The sequence below is a fragment of the Patella vulgata genome, chromosome 7 (assembly GCF_932274485.2).
Source record: "Patella vulgata chromosome 7, xgPatVulg1.2, whole genome shotgun sequence".
Classification (NCBI taxonomy): domain Eukaryota; kingdom Metazoa; phylum Mollusca; class Gastropoda; family Patellidae; genus Patella; species Patella vulgata.
The window spans coordinates 46,340,360-46,355,909 of NC_065885.2; the positions used below are offsets into that span (position 1 = coordinate 46,340,360).

General features: G+C 36.4%; 1 protein-coding gene across 1 annotated transcript in view; it reads left to right on the forward strand.

Moving 5' to 3' along the window:
- Positions 1–1,363, forward strand: part of LOC126828372 (CTTNBP2 N-terminal-like protein) — a 35,453-nt gene extending 34,090 nt beyond the window's left edge. Inside the window, exon 5 of the mRNA XM_050558147.2 lies at positions 264–1,363. Within this exon, the coding sequence (XP_050414104.1) occupies positions 264–1,238 (975 nt within the window). The 3' untranslated portion in view covers positions 1,239–1,363. The remainder of the gene's footprint in view (positions 1–263) is intronic.
- The last annotated feature ends 14,187 nt before the right edge of the window (positions 1,364–15,550 follow it).

Below are 15,550 nucleotides of genomic sequence, written 5' to 3' on the forward strand. Positions count from 1 at the left end.
AAAGATCTCTTAAGACTTTGATTTTGGTGCGTATTGGACCTTCCATTCCAGTTTTATGCTCTCTGACTTTAACACACGATATGAAATATCTTACATAGTGCATCTTTAAAAGCTTCATGGTCATAGTACTCTTAAGAGTTAAGCCTTGATTATTGTTGTAGAATTTAAGAACATAACATAAAATTTATAAACAAATAGGATGATTTAGTTTCTGGCTTGTTGACTGGAAGCTATCTTAGAAATGAAAATTATTTTACTTGCAGATTGATTTTGAAAAGGGTCAGGTGAAAAGACTAGAAAAAGATTTAAAGAAAATGTTGTCAAGTCTTGAAGAGGAAAGGTCCAATTCTGTTAAACATAAAGAGATTGCTATAATGCTGATCAAAGAACGTAATCAAATGCTTGATAAAGTATCTCATCATAAACATAGATCTAATGAAAGATTCCCCATAGATGATCAGGAAATAGGGAACATGGAAGGAACATGTGAACATAAGAATATAGAAGTAGCTATTGATAAACTACCACATGATGTTGAACATGAACAGCTTAAGAGTAGACTAGCATATGAAGAGTCAAAGAATAAAGACCAGTTCTTGAGCATAGGATCTTTGAATAAACAAATTGAGTCTTTAACAATTCAGTTGCAAAGCATGTTAGAGCGGTCAGCAACCCGTGAATCTATACAAAGTATTGAAATGAAATCCAGTGTTACACCACATTGTATTATTTCCAATTCACCTTGTAGCAAACCAACACCAAAAAATGTCAAACCTGTGTTGGACAGCCGTCTAATTGACCAGTCTGCTCATGCACAATCTCTAGTAGGAAAAGAGGTTCATGGAGTAAATCAGCACCCAACTCTTTTAGCCACACAAGGAAATGAAGTAGGCAGTAGCGCCATTGTTGATAGATCGATAGCTGAGAACATCAATGTAGCTTCAGGTAGTAATGCTACAGTATTTTTGCAACCGATAAGAAAAATATCTCTTCATTTGGGACAGAGTGTGGGGAATACCAAAAAAACAATTCAAGGAGTTAGAGGCACACCACCACCTCTTCCACCGAATAAACCTGTGTTATCTTATGGGACTAAACCAACACCTCCCCCGAAAGTTGGCATTACTATCTCAAAAGATACAATAATTGTTTCTGAGGTGGATGCACTTCATGCTAATTCCCCAAAAGGTGTTCAAATTCCTGTTAATGTTGTTAGAGAACAATCGGTGCCACCCTAGTCAAGGAAATCGAAAGATGATTCACCTGTTAGACAAAGAGATTCTGTTTGTGTTAATGCTAAATAAAAAAGCAAGATTTTATAGATGAAAAATGAACAGTTATCAGAAATTAAATGTGCAATATCTGTACTTGTTGCCTTTTTAAATGCCAACATTTTTATGTTGGATTATATTGTGGTCGCCTCCTGTCCATCCATTAGATGGTTATTCAGGCCTTCATGGAATAAATTCCTGGGGAGTCAAAAAAAGCTCTCCTGAAATTGAAAAAAGAGGAAATCGCTCTCCTGAGAAAGCTCTCCTGAATCTCTTGAGGAGAGCTTTGTTAGCATTTGTGATAAAGTCCAGAGATTTTAATCTATTTCGAAACCAACCGGCCAGAATTGGGTCAAGTGAGGTCCCGGTAAGAAACAGGGTAATTCGAAGCTCCCGTTAACTTTAATATCTGACTTCAACAAGTTCAAGTCAGTAATATTCCTGAATAGACTACTGTCTTCGTTTATCATCAGTCGATCGAAATTAGGATTTATCTACTACGGCGAAAATAAGCTGATGCGACAGTATGACATTTCTTCATATTTAAAACACAAATTAATGTTTTTGTCTATCACGTAACTTACAATATTTTTTTCATTCGTGGATGAAAGACAAGCCACACAATGATCACATGACTCCCATGATTGAAATTGCTTTATATAAAATAAAATTCCGTACGACTATGCCATGGCCTTAAATAAAAAGGGCAATATTTTTAAGAATAAATCCCTGTCAGCATGTGTAAAAAATAAAATTGAATAAAACTAAAACACTATTTAAAAATAAATCTTGCAATGCTGGTTTATTGACCTAATTCCAACCAATGCATGTCACGTGTTATCGGGAATCTGAAAGCATTGAAGATCTTGACGGAAAAATATATTAGTTATTAATATTTGTTTCTCGGGATATCCGGTGTTCTATCAGGGATTATTCAATGAATATTTAAATTTAACTAACAACGGGTCAGTGAAACCATAAAATGCATTATCCAATTATTATTTTCATATCTACCTAGAATTCGTACGGATCGAGAGTCGAAGACGGGGCGCGAAGCACGAGATTCACAATCCATGCGGAGCGAGATGTCTTCCTTCGCCACGTGGTTTATTATTACAAAGGAAACTTAGTGGACCTGTTATGAATAACCAGCAGGCTTGTTGGGGTTATTTTTGCCGAATTATCAAAATTACCGTTAAATGGATTATGAAATGGATGGCGGATTCTCACTAAGGTATGCTGTTATTGTAGCCGACAAGCAAGTTGATTGTCGATATGATATTACCAGTATATTTTTCCTGATTATTTTCTTTGAGGGGAGTCAAATTAGACATTGAGGAGAGCTATAAAAAGCGCACCTCGACTGACATCCAGGCGCGTCCAGGAGAGCGAGAGCGTTCACGCTCCTTTTACGTGAAGGCCTGGTTATTCGGATGATATGTCTTTTGTCTGTTCACAATTGCAGGGTTATTTTGCTATGTATAAAGAGGAACCCTATTTAATTTCTGCCCTTGTCATTGAAACCTTGAAAATAATAAATTTACAAGGTGGTAGCCATTTAAGCTGTCACTTCCAGAACCTCACAGAAATATTTACATGTATCTGTGGAACTCTTTACAGAAAAGATTTTTTTATGGCCAATGCCCTTCTGGAAAGATGATTATAATGGCCAAATTGCGGATATATACGGAAATAACTGGGCCAGACTCAGTTTTCATTTACACTATCCAAATTTTAACCGAACCATGCTGGATCCATTTTATGGTCAAAATTGAGGACTGTTCTTCTAGTGTGAATGTCATGACTCATATCAGAAGAGTTTACATTATTGAGTGCCACGTTTCTTTGTATGTACAAACTATAATGCTTCTGAAAAAAAAAAAGAATTCTAGTTGTTCGGTCTGTCACTTCATGTCACACCTTGTCACGTCAACATTCATTTTACACCATGAATTATTGATGGTTATGGAAAGATTAGGTCACCATCTAGAAGGTGAAAAGTCGAACAAACATCAAAGTGAAACCAGAAGTAAACAAAAATGAAATTAAAAAATCGGCTCCCTAAGGATTGTTGCCATTTGGAGTAGGTTTAATTCAAAAAAAAGTTTCCAAAAATGGGAATTAAAATGGGGGCTGAATATCGATTTGAATGTTTTTTGTAAAATCCAATATGGCACCCAAGCGAATAAGGTCTTTGAAAATGAAAGATAATATCTGGGACTAACACCACAATATGTAATTTTTAAAATGGAGAGAACTATTCATGTTCGGAAAAAATCGGAAGACCTCTGTAATTTTCCGGAAGCTATCACAAATTTTTTTGATATCCCTCCAAGTTTCAACTTGATACCTCAAATAGTGACGGAGATAATTCCATCTTGAATGTCGAAAAAATGATGAAGAAAACCTTAGCAAATATTTGATGAAAATATATCACAATGACCAATTATAACAGAGAGGTTATCATGTTCAAATTTACTTAATTGATGTCTTGAGCCTAGTAACAAATATTCAGTTTTATCATCATTCAATTTTAGAAAGTTCTTGGACATCAGTTTTCGAATTTCACTAAAGCAGTTCTCAACTTGCAATTTTGATAAATTGAAGGAAGATGGACAATTAGGTGTAAATGAAATATATAATTGAGTTTCATCGGCATACAAATGAAAGCTGAGACCACATTTTCTTACAATATCAACTGATAGTGACTTTTAAAGGAACCCCAGATGACAAAAAAGATTCAGAGGACAATTTACAATTAACTGAAATACACTGTTTTTATACGCCCACATTTTCATGTGGACGTATATTGTCCTCGCCTCCGTCCGTCCATCCACAATTGTTTGTGAACACTCTAGAGGTCACAATTTTTATCCGATTTCAACAAAACTTGAAATATAGGTTTATCACCCTAAGGATCCCGGTTCCTTTCGATATTGGTATGTATCGGACTGTAACTTCATTGATTATGGCCCTTAATTGTACGTAAAATCACGTGTTTAGCTTGTGAACACTGTAGAGGTCACAATTTTTATCCAATTTGGTTTAAACTTGAAATATATGTTTATAACCCAAAGATCTCAGTTCCTTTCGATATTCGCGCATATCGGACCATAACTTCCTGAATTATGGCCCCTGATTGTACGAAAAATTGCGTTTTTAGCTTGTGGACCCTATAGAGGTCGTAATTTTTATCCGATTCAAAAAAACGTATTATTATATCACCGTTATAACCTAAGGACGACTGAGTTCGAATTTCGTGAAAATCGATCTAAAACTGACAGACAAAATGTCCGCCCTTGTTCCCAAATAGCGTAAAAATATGGTATATCAAGGTTGTGGACCCTATAGAGGTCACAATTTTAATCCTATTTTGATGAAACTTGAAATGTAAGTTTATAACCCAAAGATCTCAGTTCCTTTCGATATTAGCGCATATCGGACCATAACTTCCTGAATTATGGCCCCTGATTGTACGGAAAATCGCGTTTTTTGTCTTGTGGACCCTATAGAGGTCATAACTTTTATCCGGTTTAAAAAAAACGTTTTAGTATATCACCGTTACACCCTAAGGACGGCTGAGTTCGAATTTCGTGAAAATTGGCCCAAAACTGACAGACAAAATGGCCGCCCTTCGTTCTAAAATAGGGTAAAAATATGGTACATCAAGGTTGTGGACACTATAGAGGTCACAGTTTTTATCCAATTTTGTTGAAACTTAAAATGTAAGTTTATAACCTAAAGATTTCAGTTCCTGTCGATATTCGCGCATATCGGACCATACCTTCCTGAATTATGGCCCCTGATTGTACGGAAAATCGCGTTTTTTGTATTGTGGACCCTATAGAGGTCATAACTTTTATCCGGTTTAAAAAAACGTTTTAGTATATCACCGTTACACCCTAAGGACGGCTGAGTTCAAATTTCGTGAAAATTGGCCCTAAACTGACAGACAAAATGGCCGCCCTTCGTTCTCAAATAGCGTAAAAATATGGTATATCAAGGTTGTGGACCCTATAGAGGTCACAATTTTTATCCGATTTTGTTGAAACTTGAAATGTAAGTTTATAACCCAAAGATCTCGGTTCCTTTCGATATTCGCGCATATCGGACCGTAACTTCCTGAATAATGGCCCCTGATTGTACGGAAAATCGCGTTTTTTGTCTTGTGGACCCTATAGAGGTCATAACTTTTATCCGGTTTAAAAAAACGTATTATTATATCACCGTTACACCCTAAGGACGGCTGAGTTCGAATTTCGTGAAAATTGGCCCAAAACTGACAGACAAAATGGCCGCCCTTCGTTCTCAAATAGCGTAAAAATATGGTATATCAAGGTTGTGGACCCTATAGAGGTTGGTTAACAGCTAAAATTAATTTTAAGGCCATTATTTGCTGACGAGAAAGATGGTCAAGAGATTTAGCATCACAATGGTCCCATATTGGGCAACAATAATCTATATGTGTTTGAAAGTGGGCATTGTAGAAAAGGATTCGGAAAGGAGCTGGAAGATATTTTTTTTAACTTGACGGAGTTGAAATAGTTTCTGGCTTAATTTTTTAGAACTATAATCGAAATGATCTTTTCATCTTAGATTATGATTGAGAAAAACACCCAAAATTTTTACCGAGGAGACGACTTCTAATGGTTCATTACGTAATTTCTTTTTTGTTGCGTCGTGATTAGCATAGCTTTGGTTTTCGATATATTTAATCTCATGGTTTTTATCACACCAGGCTAATACTATATTGGCATCGAGTTGAAATTTTTGTTCTAATTCTTTGACAGTAGACACAGAAGTGTAGACTGTTGTGTTATCCGCAAAGAGGTCAGTTTTAGAGGATAGGTATGAAGGTAAATCATTTATCAAAATATTAAATAATATGGATCCCAATATTGATCCTTGGGGCACACCGTGATAGATAGATTTATTATCAGATAATATGCCGTTAACAGACGTGCACTGACTTCTGTTCTAGAAAAAGAATTGATTTTCTGGAAAGTTTAAATTTTTTACATTTGTCAATAAGGATATCATGATTTACTAAGTCTAACGCTTTTTTAAAATCAAAGAATATTGCTCCACAGAGGAGATGGTTGTTAATATAATCATACACGTTTTCAGTAATATGGGTTAAGGCTGTTAGACAAGAGCTAGATGACCTGAAACCTGACTGATTACTATATAAAAGTTGATATTTATTTAAATAATTGTTGAGATGTTTTTGAACATGTCTTTCGAGAATATTTGATATATTTGGAAGAATGGATATCGACCTATAATTATTGGGGTCATCTTTGGTGCCTCCTTTATGAAATGGGATAACTTTAGCTTGTTAAATAAAAAAGGGTACGTGTTATGATTTATTGACAGGTTAAAAAATGTGTGTGAGACTAGCAGAAAGTTGAACAGCACCTAAGCGGAGAAATAGTGGATTTATTGAATCAAGACCGACTGCCTTGGAAACATCTAATGTTTGTAGGGAATTAACTACATCAGTTGTTTTAATAAACGGAATTTGAAAAAAAAATACGCTATCGGGTACTTTAGAGTTTACATATGTTTTTAAATTAACATCACCAAGCCTTATGTTACTAGGGGTAATATCTGTATTGGTATTGAGAATTTTATCGGCTATATTAGAGAAGAAATCATTAATTATATTGCTATCTAGTGGTATGTGGGGACTACTCTTACTTTTGTTAGCTGCTGAATTTAATAAATTCCATATCTTTTTATAGAATTTTTGTTATCTCCGATCAGATCCTGGAGGTATTTTGATTTAGACTGACGAATCATTGTTTTTAAACGATTTCGACACTTTTTATATTCGGTTTCGTTTCTCTTATTTTTTATGAAAATCACGCTGTCGCATTAAATTTAAAATTTCACTAGTGAGCCATTGAGGTTTGATAGCAAACTTAACACGTCTAGTTCTGATAGGAGCATGGTGATTAATTATTGGAGTTACTAAATCGTAACAAATTTGAAGAACATCTATAGGGTGATTTATCAGATACATATTTTCAAAGTTAATTAAGCTTATGTCATGTATGTAATTATTTTCAACAAAATTTCGAAGGCATCTGTATGAAACATATATATGTTTTGTTTTGGGGATCTTAACTCCTCTTTTGGACCATGTAAAACAAGTTGGGAAGTGGTCTAATATGGAATAACATGGCACTCTAGTTTCAATAATATGGTTGGGGTCAGATACAATGACATGGTCAATTAACGTAAAAGTTGAATTAGTAACACGAGTTGGAGAAGAAATGATTTGAGTTAAATTGTAAAAATTGAGTGAATCTGTCCAATAAGAATTTTTACTGTCTAACAGATCGATATTTATGTCACCAAAGATGATAAGTTCTCTTCCTTGATTCCACGCAGTATCAATCATTAATTTAAATTCATCATGCCATTTAGCAGTAGATGCCGGGTTTCTGTATAAACAACATACTAAAATAGGAGATGTCTTTTTTATAGTAATTTCAATCCAAATCAGTTCTTCTTTTACAACTTATAGATTCTCTTACATAAAAAGAGTGCCAGAAGAACTAAATGTACTATCATCTCTTCTAAATGGTGTTTCAGTGAAACCAAAAATATCAAAGTTTTCAAGAAGTAATTTGAGTTCCACTGTTTTGTTTATAAAATGACAAACATTTAAATGTCCTAAGTGAAGACCTTTCTTGGTCAAATAATTATACATACCGGTATTGAAAACAACACTAACTAATTACAATTAATTAACAGCAAACGGGTCAAATATAATATATTTATAAGTTAGTGCGTAAGGTGTGAAAAACACATTAGAAGGGGGTGGGTAAATTGGACTTACTAAAAGATTTTTGCAGGGGTAGGTAACACAGATATGTATATGCATAGGCAATTATGTCCAAACAAGCCTTAGAACAATTATGATATGGGGAAGCGTTATATTGCGGGAAATAGTAAGGGTTGTGCAATGGTCTATTATATACATGTAATCATATTGGAGAGATACTGTAGAGCTAGTGGGCTTGGGTCTGTTACAAGTAGGATAATTCGGGGCAGTTTATGAAATCAGGGTACTACCTAAAATATCCATCAATAGTTCATTGCCATTATAATTAGGATGAATTCCATCACGCTTCATTACTTATCTATAGCTGAATTACAGGTACTAGTTGATTTATCACAAATTAATTTTGTTGAAGATGTGTCGTTCATACTGGTTCTAGCGAGGTAAGCAAGGTCTTATATTCTCACTAAGGTGTTCATTTATATTGTTCAGACGCTCACGGGGACTGACACGCGACCGTTTAGCAGCAAAAAGTTGCCCAGTAAGATTGACTGGGGCGGATCTCAGTTTCGACAAGGATTCAATAGAAGAGTTTCTGAACGTACAGGCCGAGTGTAATGAGACCTACGTTCAGAGCTGAACTAATTTGAAAGAGACAATACGGAAGGTAGACTATCACTAAGAGCATATTATTGGTGTTATTAAGTTTACAGTACGGTTGAATTTGAAAAATGTTAGTATCAACCCAGGTTGAACTGCCCCTTCCTTGAATGTGTAGCTTATTGTACTGGTTGTAGAAGGTAACTGTCGCTTTCTTGGAATAAGAACATGATGATAACTTGTAAATAATGCCCTTTCCGCTACCGGTACCTTCATTATTTTTAAACAGTACGTGAGAACTGGCACACGATGAGAGTAAATTTTGATATGAGTTCACACATTGGAACTGAATAACAATGGATGTGGAATATTTAGTATAGTCATATATAGTATAGATAGAGTTGACAAGAGTTGTTGATAAAGGTGGGTCTAATTCGGGCCTACTCGAGAGAGCATCAGAAAATCACCACGCAATTCATCTGATTTAATAAACTTAAAAATAGAGGCGTTGAAGGATATTTCAGAGTCCTTCAGAGAATCGTGGTCGATACAGAAAGAAGATCTATAGGCCTACATGTTGAAATCCGATCTAGGCCTGTTCTGTGCGTTTATTTGGCTTTATTATTTGGAGTAATTTCCCTTGAACGTAATTTAACGTCTACGGAAGTTGGTCACGGTGTGGTCGCTAGTACACGGCTTAACATTCAGCTTTGTTTCTAAATGTATCTTTTGTTTGTTAATGTTATCGTCATTGTGTCACGGAGTAAGTAAACAGCAAATACTTGTAATTAATGCTATGTTTATAAGATGGCAGCAATTAGGTTTCTGTTATTATTTAGTTGTGTCTAAGTTACGTTGTAATGTAGGCCTATATATTGTTATTGTGCATGTACGGGAAATGAAAATGCTTTTACGTGTTGGAATATTTTAAAGTCCAGCTCAATTTAGTATGTTATTACTGTGCACCATTCTCATAAACCGATTGTGTTTTAGTATGTTAATGGTTTAAAGTATGTCGTTTAGTATTGAGTAAGTACGACGTTCAGGCTGATTTTAAAAACTACGGAAAGCTATTCATGTCATCTCAAATTCAAGTTTGTATGAAAAGCAGTTTGTATTGATCTTTGTATAGAACTGTAAGGTTTTATTTTTATTTCAGCTTTTTACCACACACGACACACCTATGCACAACACTCATAAAAGTTCCAACAAAGCTCAGAACTTGATTGGTCACTTTGGGTTTTGGTGTCACTTGTTATACTTACTGTAGGCTCCGCGCTGATACAGAATAGTAAAAAGTCCCATCAACATGGCAGATGCGACAAAAGATACAGTATTCTCAAATAGTACGGTTTCAACCAACAAGATAGGTCGTTTGAGGAATCTTACAGAAGAGGGCCTGTCAATTTACATCGAAATCCGTGATAAACTTTCGGCAGATGTCGACAACTCATGGAATAAAGTAAATGCTGTTATTCTTGAATTGGAAGTGGAACACAAGACTTTAAGTCGATTGTGCTCTATCGAGGAATCCCTCGCAAACTGTTTGGCAGCTTATCGTGAAGCATCCACCCAATACACAGTTTTTCTAAGGAGGAACTGTAAGGTTTTATTTTTATTTCAGCTTTTTACCACACACAACACACCTATGCACAACACTCATAAAAGTTCCAATAAAGCTCAGAACTTGATTGGTCACTTTGGGTTTTGGTGTCACTTGTTATACTTACTGTAAGGCTCCGCGCTGATACAGAATAGTAAAAAGTCCCATCAACATGGCAGATGCGACAAAAGATACAGTATTCTCAAATAGTACGGTTTCAACCAACAAGATAGGTCGTTTGAGGAATCTTACAGAAGAGGGCCTGTCAATTTACATCGAAATCCGTGATAAACTTTCGGCAGATGTCGACAACTCATGGAATAAAGTAAATGCTGTTATTCTTGAATTGAAAGTGGAACACAAGACTTTAAGTCGATTGTGCTCTATCGAGGAATCCCTCGCAAACTGTTTGGCAGCTTATCGTGAAGCATCCACCCAATACACAGATTTTCTAAGGAGGAACAGGTCCATCGAAAGTAAAAGAGAAATGGATTCCTATCAGGCACTCATAGAACTTCGCAGAGTGAGAATAGATACTGCCTTCACTTCGATAAACTTGGGTAAGCAATTACTGTCTTCAGAGACATCTTCAAAGGAGTCCATCTCTTCTAAATCTAGCCGGACTTCATCAAGAAAATCAAGTAAAGGGACATCTTGTGCCTCAAGTACTTTGGCTCGTAAACGTGCAAAAGCTGAAGCCGCTCGAGCAAAAGCTGGAGGCGGAGCTACGGAAAAATCAAGCTATGCTAGATAAATCTACTGCTCGTAAAAAGACTGAAATGCAAGCAGACATTGACATGTTGATATCTCAGAAAGAAGCCGCGGCAGCAGAAGCTGAACTTCGAGTATATGAGTATGAAAATTGCCGAATATCTGATTTTGATGATAGTCTTTCAAAAGTTGTAGAAGATCCTGTTACGCGAACAGAAAAATTTGTGGCTCAACAAGCTGCATCCCACACTTCAGAGACCATCAAAAATAATGCATTCTTACATGCCGATATCCCAGAGTTTTATCCATCTGATCAGCATCAGCCACTAACTCCGGAAGTTCACGACCCCACGTCGTATATAACACGTTTTCTTTTACGGAAAGATTTACTTTTTTCTCGCTTGTCGAACTTTAATGATCGCCCAGAAACGTATATTGCTTGGAAATTCAGCTTCCTTAATATTATGGATGAACTGCAAGTCACTGATTCGGAGAAAGTGGACCTACTTGTTAAATGGTTTGGGTCTGAGTCCTCTAAGCATGCTGTGAGTATAAGAACAGCAAGTGCAAACAACCAAGCTAAATGTCTACAACGAATTTGGCAACGATTGGAGGATAGGTATGGAGCACCAGAGATGATCGAAGAATCCTTAAAAAAACAAACTCTCTAGTTTCCCCAAACTTACAAACAAAGACACAAAGAAACTTTATGAACCCTCTGATCTTGCGTCGGAAATAGAGTCCATTAAGGATAATGAAAGGATGAAATCTACCTTTGGCCATTATGATTCATCCACTGGCGTGACCCCAATAATAAATTAGCTACCTTATTATTTGCAGGAAAAATGAACATCCACAGCCGTTAGCTACTTAAAGAATCATACTTCTGTTGTTTATCCTCCCTTTAGTCATTTTGCAGAATTTCTCCGGGAACAAAGCAGAATTCAGAACAATCCTAGCTTTTCGTATGAAGTGCCTCAGCTCAAGAAGGAACCGAAGTATGTAGAAAAGAGTAATTTTCTCGTGAAGAAAACTGACACAGAAGAGGTTCAAAAGCCGCCGTCTTCATTAAAGACTACTTCGAAGTGTCCTTTGCATCAAACGGATCATTCTCTGAATAAATGTCGAGCCTTAAGAAAAAAAAAACATGAAAGAAAGATTAAAATTCTTAAAGGATAACAAGATCTGCTTCAGATGCTGTGATTGTATATTGCATGTTCAACGTGAATATAGGAAAATTATACATTGCCCAAAATGTAATAGTGATGACCACCCACTGGCTCTCCATGCGGACCCTCTTGCGGTCGATCCGCCAACAACTACTTCAAATCATGGCGGGGAGAGTTTTAAGAAAGTTAGTTCTTTGTGTACTCGTATCTGTGGACAGCTCCCTAGAAAGTCATGTGCTAAGATACTTCTTTGTAATGTATACGCATCAGATAAACCAGACAAAGTAATTCGTCTATATGTTATGATAGACGATCAAAGTAACAGAACCCTTGGCAGTCCTCGTTTATTCGATCTCCTTGCTGTGAAATGTGAAGAGACTGAATACGTACTCACTTCCTGTTCCGGAGAAGTTAGAACAGCAGGAAGAAAAATTAATGGTATCGTGTTAGAATCTCTTGATCAAACGGTACAACTAGATCTTCCGACGATCATTGAATGTAACCAAATGCCAGACAACAGGAATTATTCGGAGTTATTCACATCTACATGATATTGCCCATCACATTGCACCAATACATGAAAATGACCACATCATATTACTGATTGGTCGTGATGTCATTCAAGCTCATCACGTCTTGGATCATCGTATTGGACCAGCAAATACTCCGTATGCGCAGAAACTGCCAATAGGATGGGTTATAATTGGTGAAAGTTGCCTAGGGAGTGTTCATGTACCAGAGGTGTTCAACGTAAACAAGACTAACGTTCTGGAGAATGGTCGTACAACCATGTTCGATCCTTGTAATAAAGTTGCAAAGAGACACTAGATAGTGTATACTGTGCCAGAATGCAGTTGTTTAAAACTCCTGAATGGGATTCATTTGGCCAGAACATATTCCTGAAGCAGAAGGATGATGATAAGCCAGGTTTATCCGTTGATGACAGATCCTTTCTGCAAATCATGGACGCAAGTTTCCGCCAAGATGTAGATAGTAAATGGTCATGCCCACTTCCATTCAGGGAACCAAGACCTAGGTTACAAAACAACTACATTCAGGTGTTAAAAAGGGCGAATATGTTTGATAAATCCCTGCATAAAGACAAAGTGAAGAGGGATCATTTCATCGCCTTTATGAACAAGATGTTACAGAATGGGCATGCAGAAGTAGCGCCACCACTTCAGAAGAGTGAGGAGTGCTGGTACCTGCCAATATTTGGCGTTTATCATCCAAGAAAACAGAACCAAGTCCGCATCGTTTTTGATTCTGCAGCAAAATATAATGGCATATGGGTCATTTTACCATTGACGTTACATTTTAGCATTTATTTGTCCCGACGGCTCTAAATTCGCTGCTATTCTGTTCCTGGACAAACTAACTTTTGATATATTGAGTACACCCCATCCTGAATTAAACAAATGCCATATTTTACTGTTTCAGCCGAATTTAATGCTCAGGGACGAAGTTTAAAACTGACACCCACCCCCAAAAAGTGACGATTCCAATTGCCCAATGTTTTGTAACGCGTATATTCAGAAATATTCATAAACATTTGCAGCTTTGGCATTTGGCGTGAGATATTATAAGTATCTATCACATTCCTCCATTTATATTGGTCTATTGTTCAAACTTTAGAACAAAATTAATGTTTTATACTTGTCCCTGAAAATAACCTCAACACCGTAACGGGACTGTATTTATGGCGTAGTATCACAAGTACTGGGTCAATTTCCTTCAAAAAACGTTGCACACGACACCCAATTTGAGATCGTTGGAACCACGTTTACCGGTCATCGTTGGACGTAACTATCTTCTGGGTAAGTTCCATAAAATGTCAAAATTTTCTACCGTATTTCTATTCGTGTTCAACACCGCCACGTGGTATTCTCTTTTCCTAATTCAAAAATAGTAAAGAAATGTACATTTTTGATATGTTAATGTAGAGACGTTGAAGCCTAGATCGTAAAGTAGTCCCGCGAAGAGATACACTATCTTCAATTGGGCGTTAAAGTTAAAATTCTCAACACCGTAACGCTCAACACCGCAACAACGATAATAATTATAGTTCGTTACGGTGTTGATATGTTGTTACGGAGTTGATATTTCTTTCTGAATAATCATAATATTAAACATTTATTAGTCCCACTTATTCCGAATTAGAAACTTAAAATATATTACTAGCTTTCACTTTTTCAGGATCATGCCCTTGGCAGAACTAATACTGGAAAGGTGAAGTCTATAGATGATCTGTCTGAAAGAGCCAAGAGACAAAAGCGCAAAGCATGGGAGAAAGCAAGTCAAAGATACCAGGTCAAGAAACGGGAAACACGACGAATAGAGGAATACATACAACTGAATTCACCACCAACATCACCAGTTGATTTAGAGCCCCCTGCACAAGAATTTGCTTTTGGAGTTGGACCTGCACCAAGGCCTCCTAAAAATCGTGGTAGACGTAGGATACACCATTTAAATAGATCCAGAACAGTGAGAAAACTACATAAAGTTGAACAGGAATTAAAACAACAGGAACGATTGGTAGAAAAATATAAAAAGAGGTTAAACAGGTTGAAATCAGAAGAAATTAAGAAGATGCTGTCAGAAAAAGATTCGCCGCGAACGAAAACTAATCGAATTTGGGAACGGGAACGTAACCAGTAAAGTGCGAAAGACTCTAATATTCCATCATACGCTGGTAGAAGAACTTAAACAAAAACGCAACAAGGGACAACAAGCCAAGCTCAATAGCAGAATCTCTGGAAAAGTTCTGCCAAAGTACCGGTTACTTGATGAAGCACGAAAACAACTAAAAATATCTAGACGACAGCTGCAAGTGAAGGTGGGCCCAGTAAAGAAACGGGGAAATCCTGGAATCCCACGAACTTACAAAGAAATAATACTTACCTTTTATGAAAGGGATGACGTCAGTCGTATAAAGCCCGGAAAACGGGACACAATCACAAAACAGAAGGACAAGAAACAAATCCGTTTGTTAACGGATACCTTGTTGAATCTTTATAACAAGTTCATGTCAGAAAATACCTTCGTCCGCGTTTCATACTCAAGTTTTTGTAATTTGCGCCCTTTCTGGGTAAAACCTCCTTCACTTAAAGACCGTGATACATGCCAATGCAAACGGCATGAAAATTATTATTATTATTATTATTATTACAGCATATTTATAGTGCACCCTTTCATATAACATGTTCAGTGGCACTTTACAAAGTGACAATGTAAATCACACATAGACAACAAGATTATGTGCATGTTAACGATTGTATACAGAGTCAGTTACAAGCCTGATTAAATAAATGTGTTTTAAGTTGTTTTTTTAAAAGAATATAGAGATGTACAGCATCTTAAACTAAATGGTAGATTATTCCATAAAACAGGTGCTTGATAACTA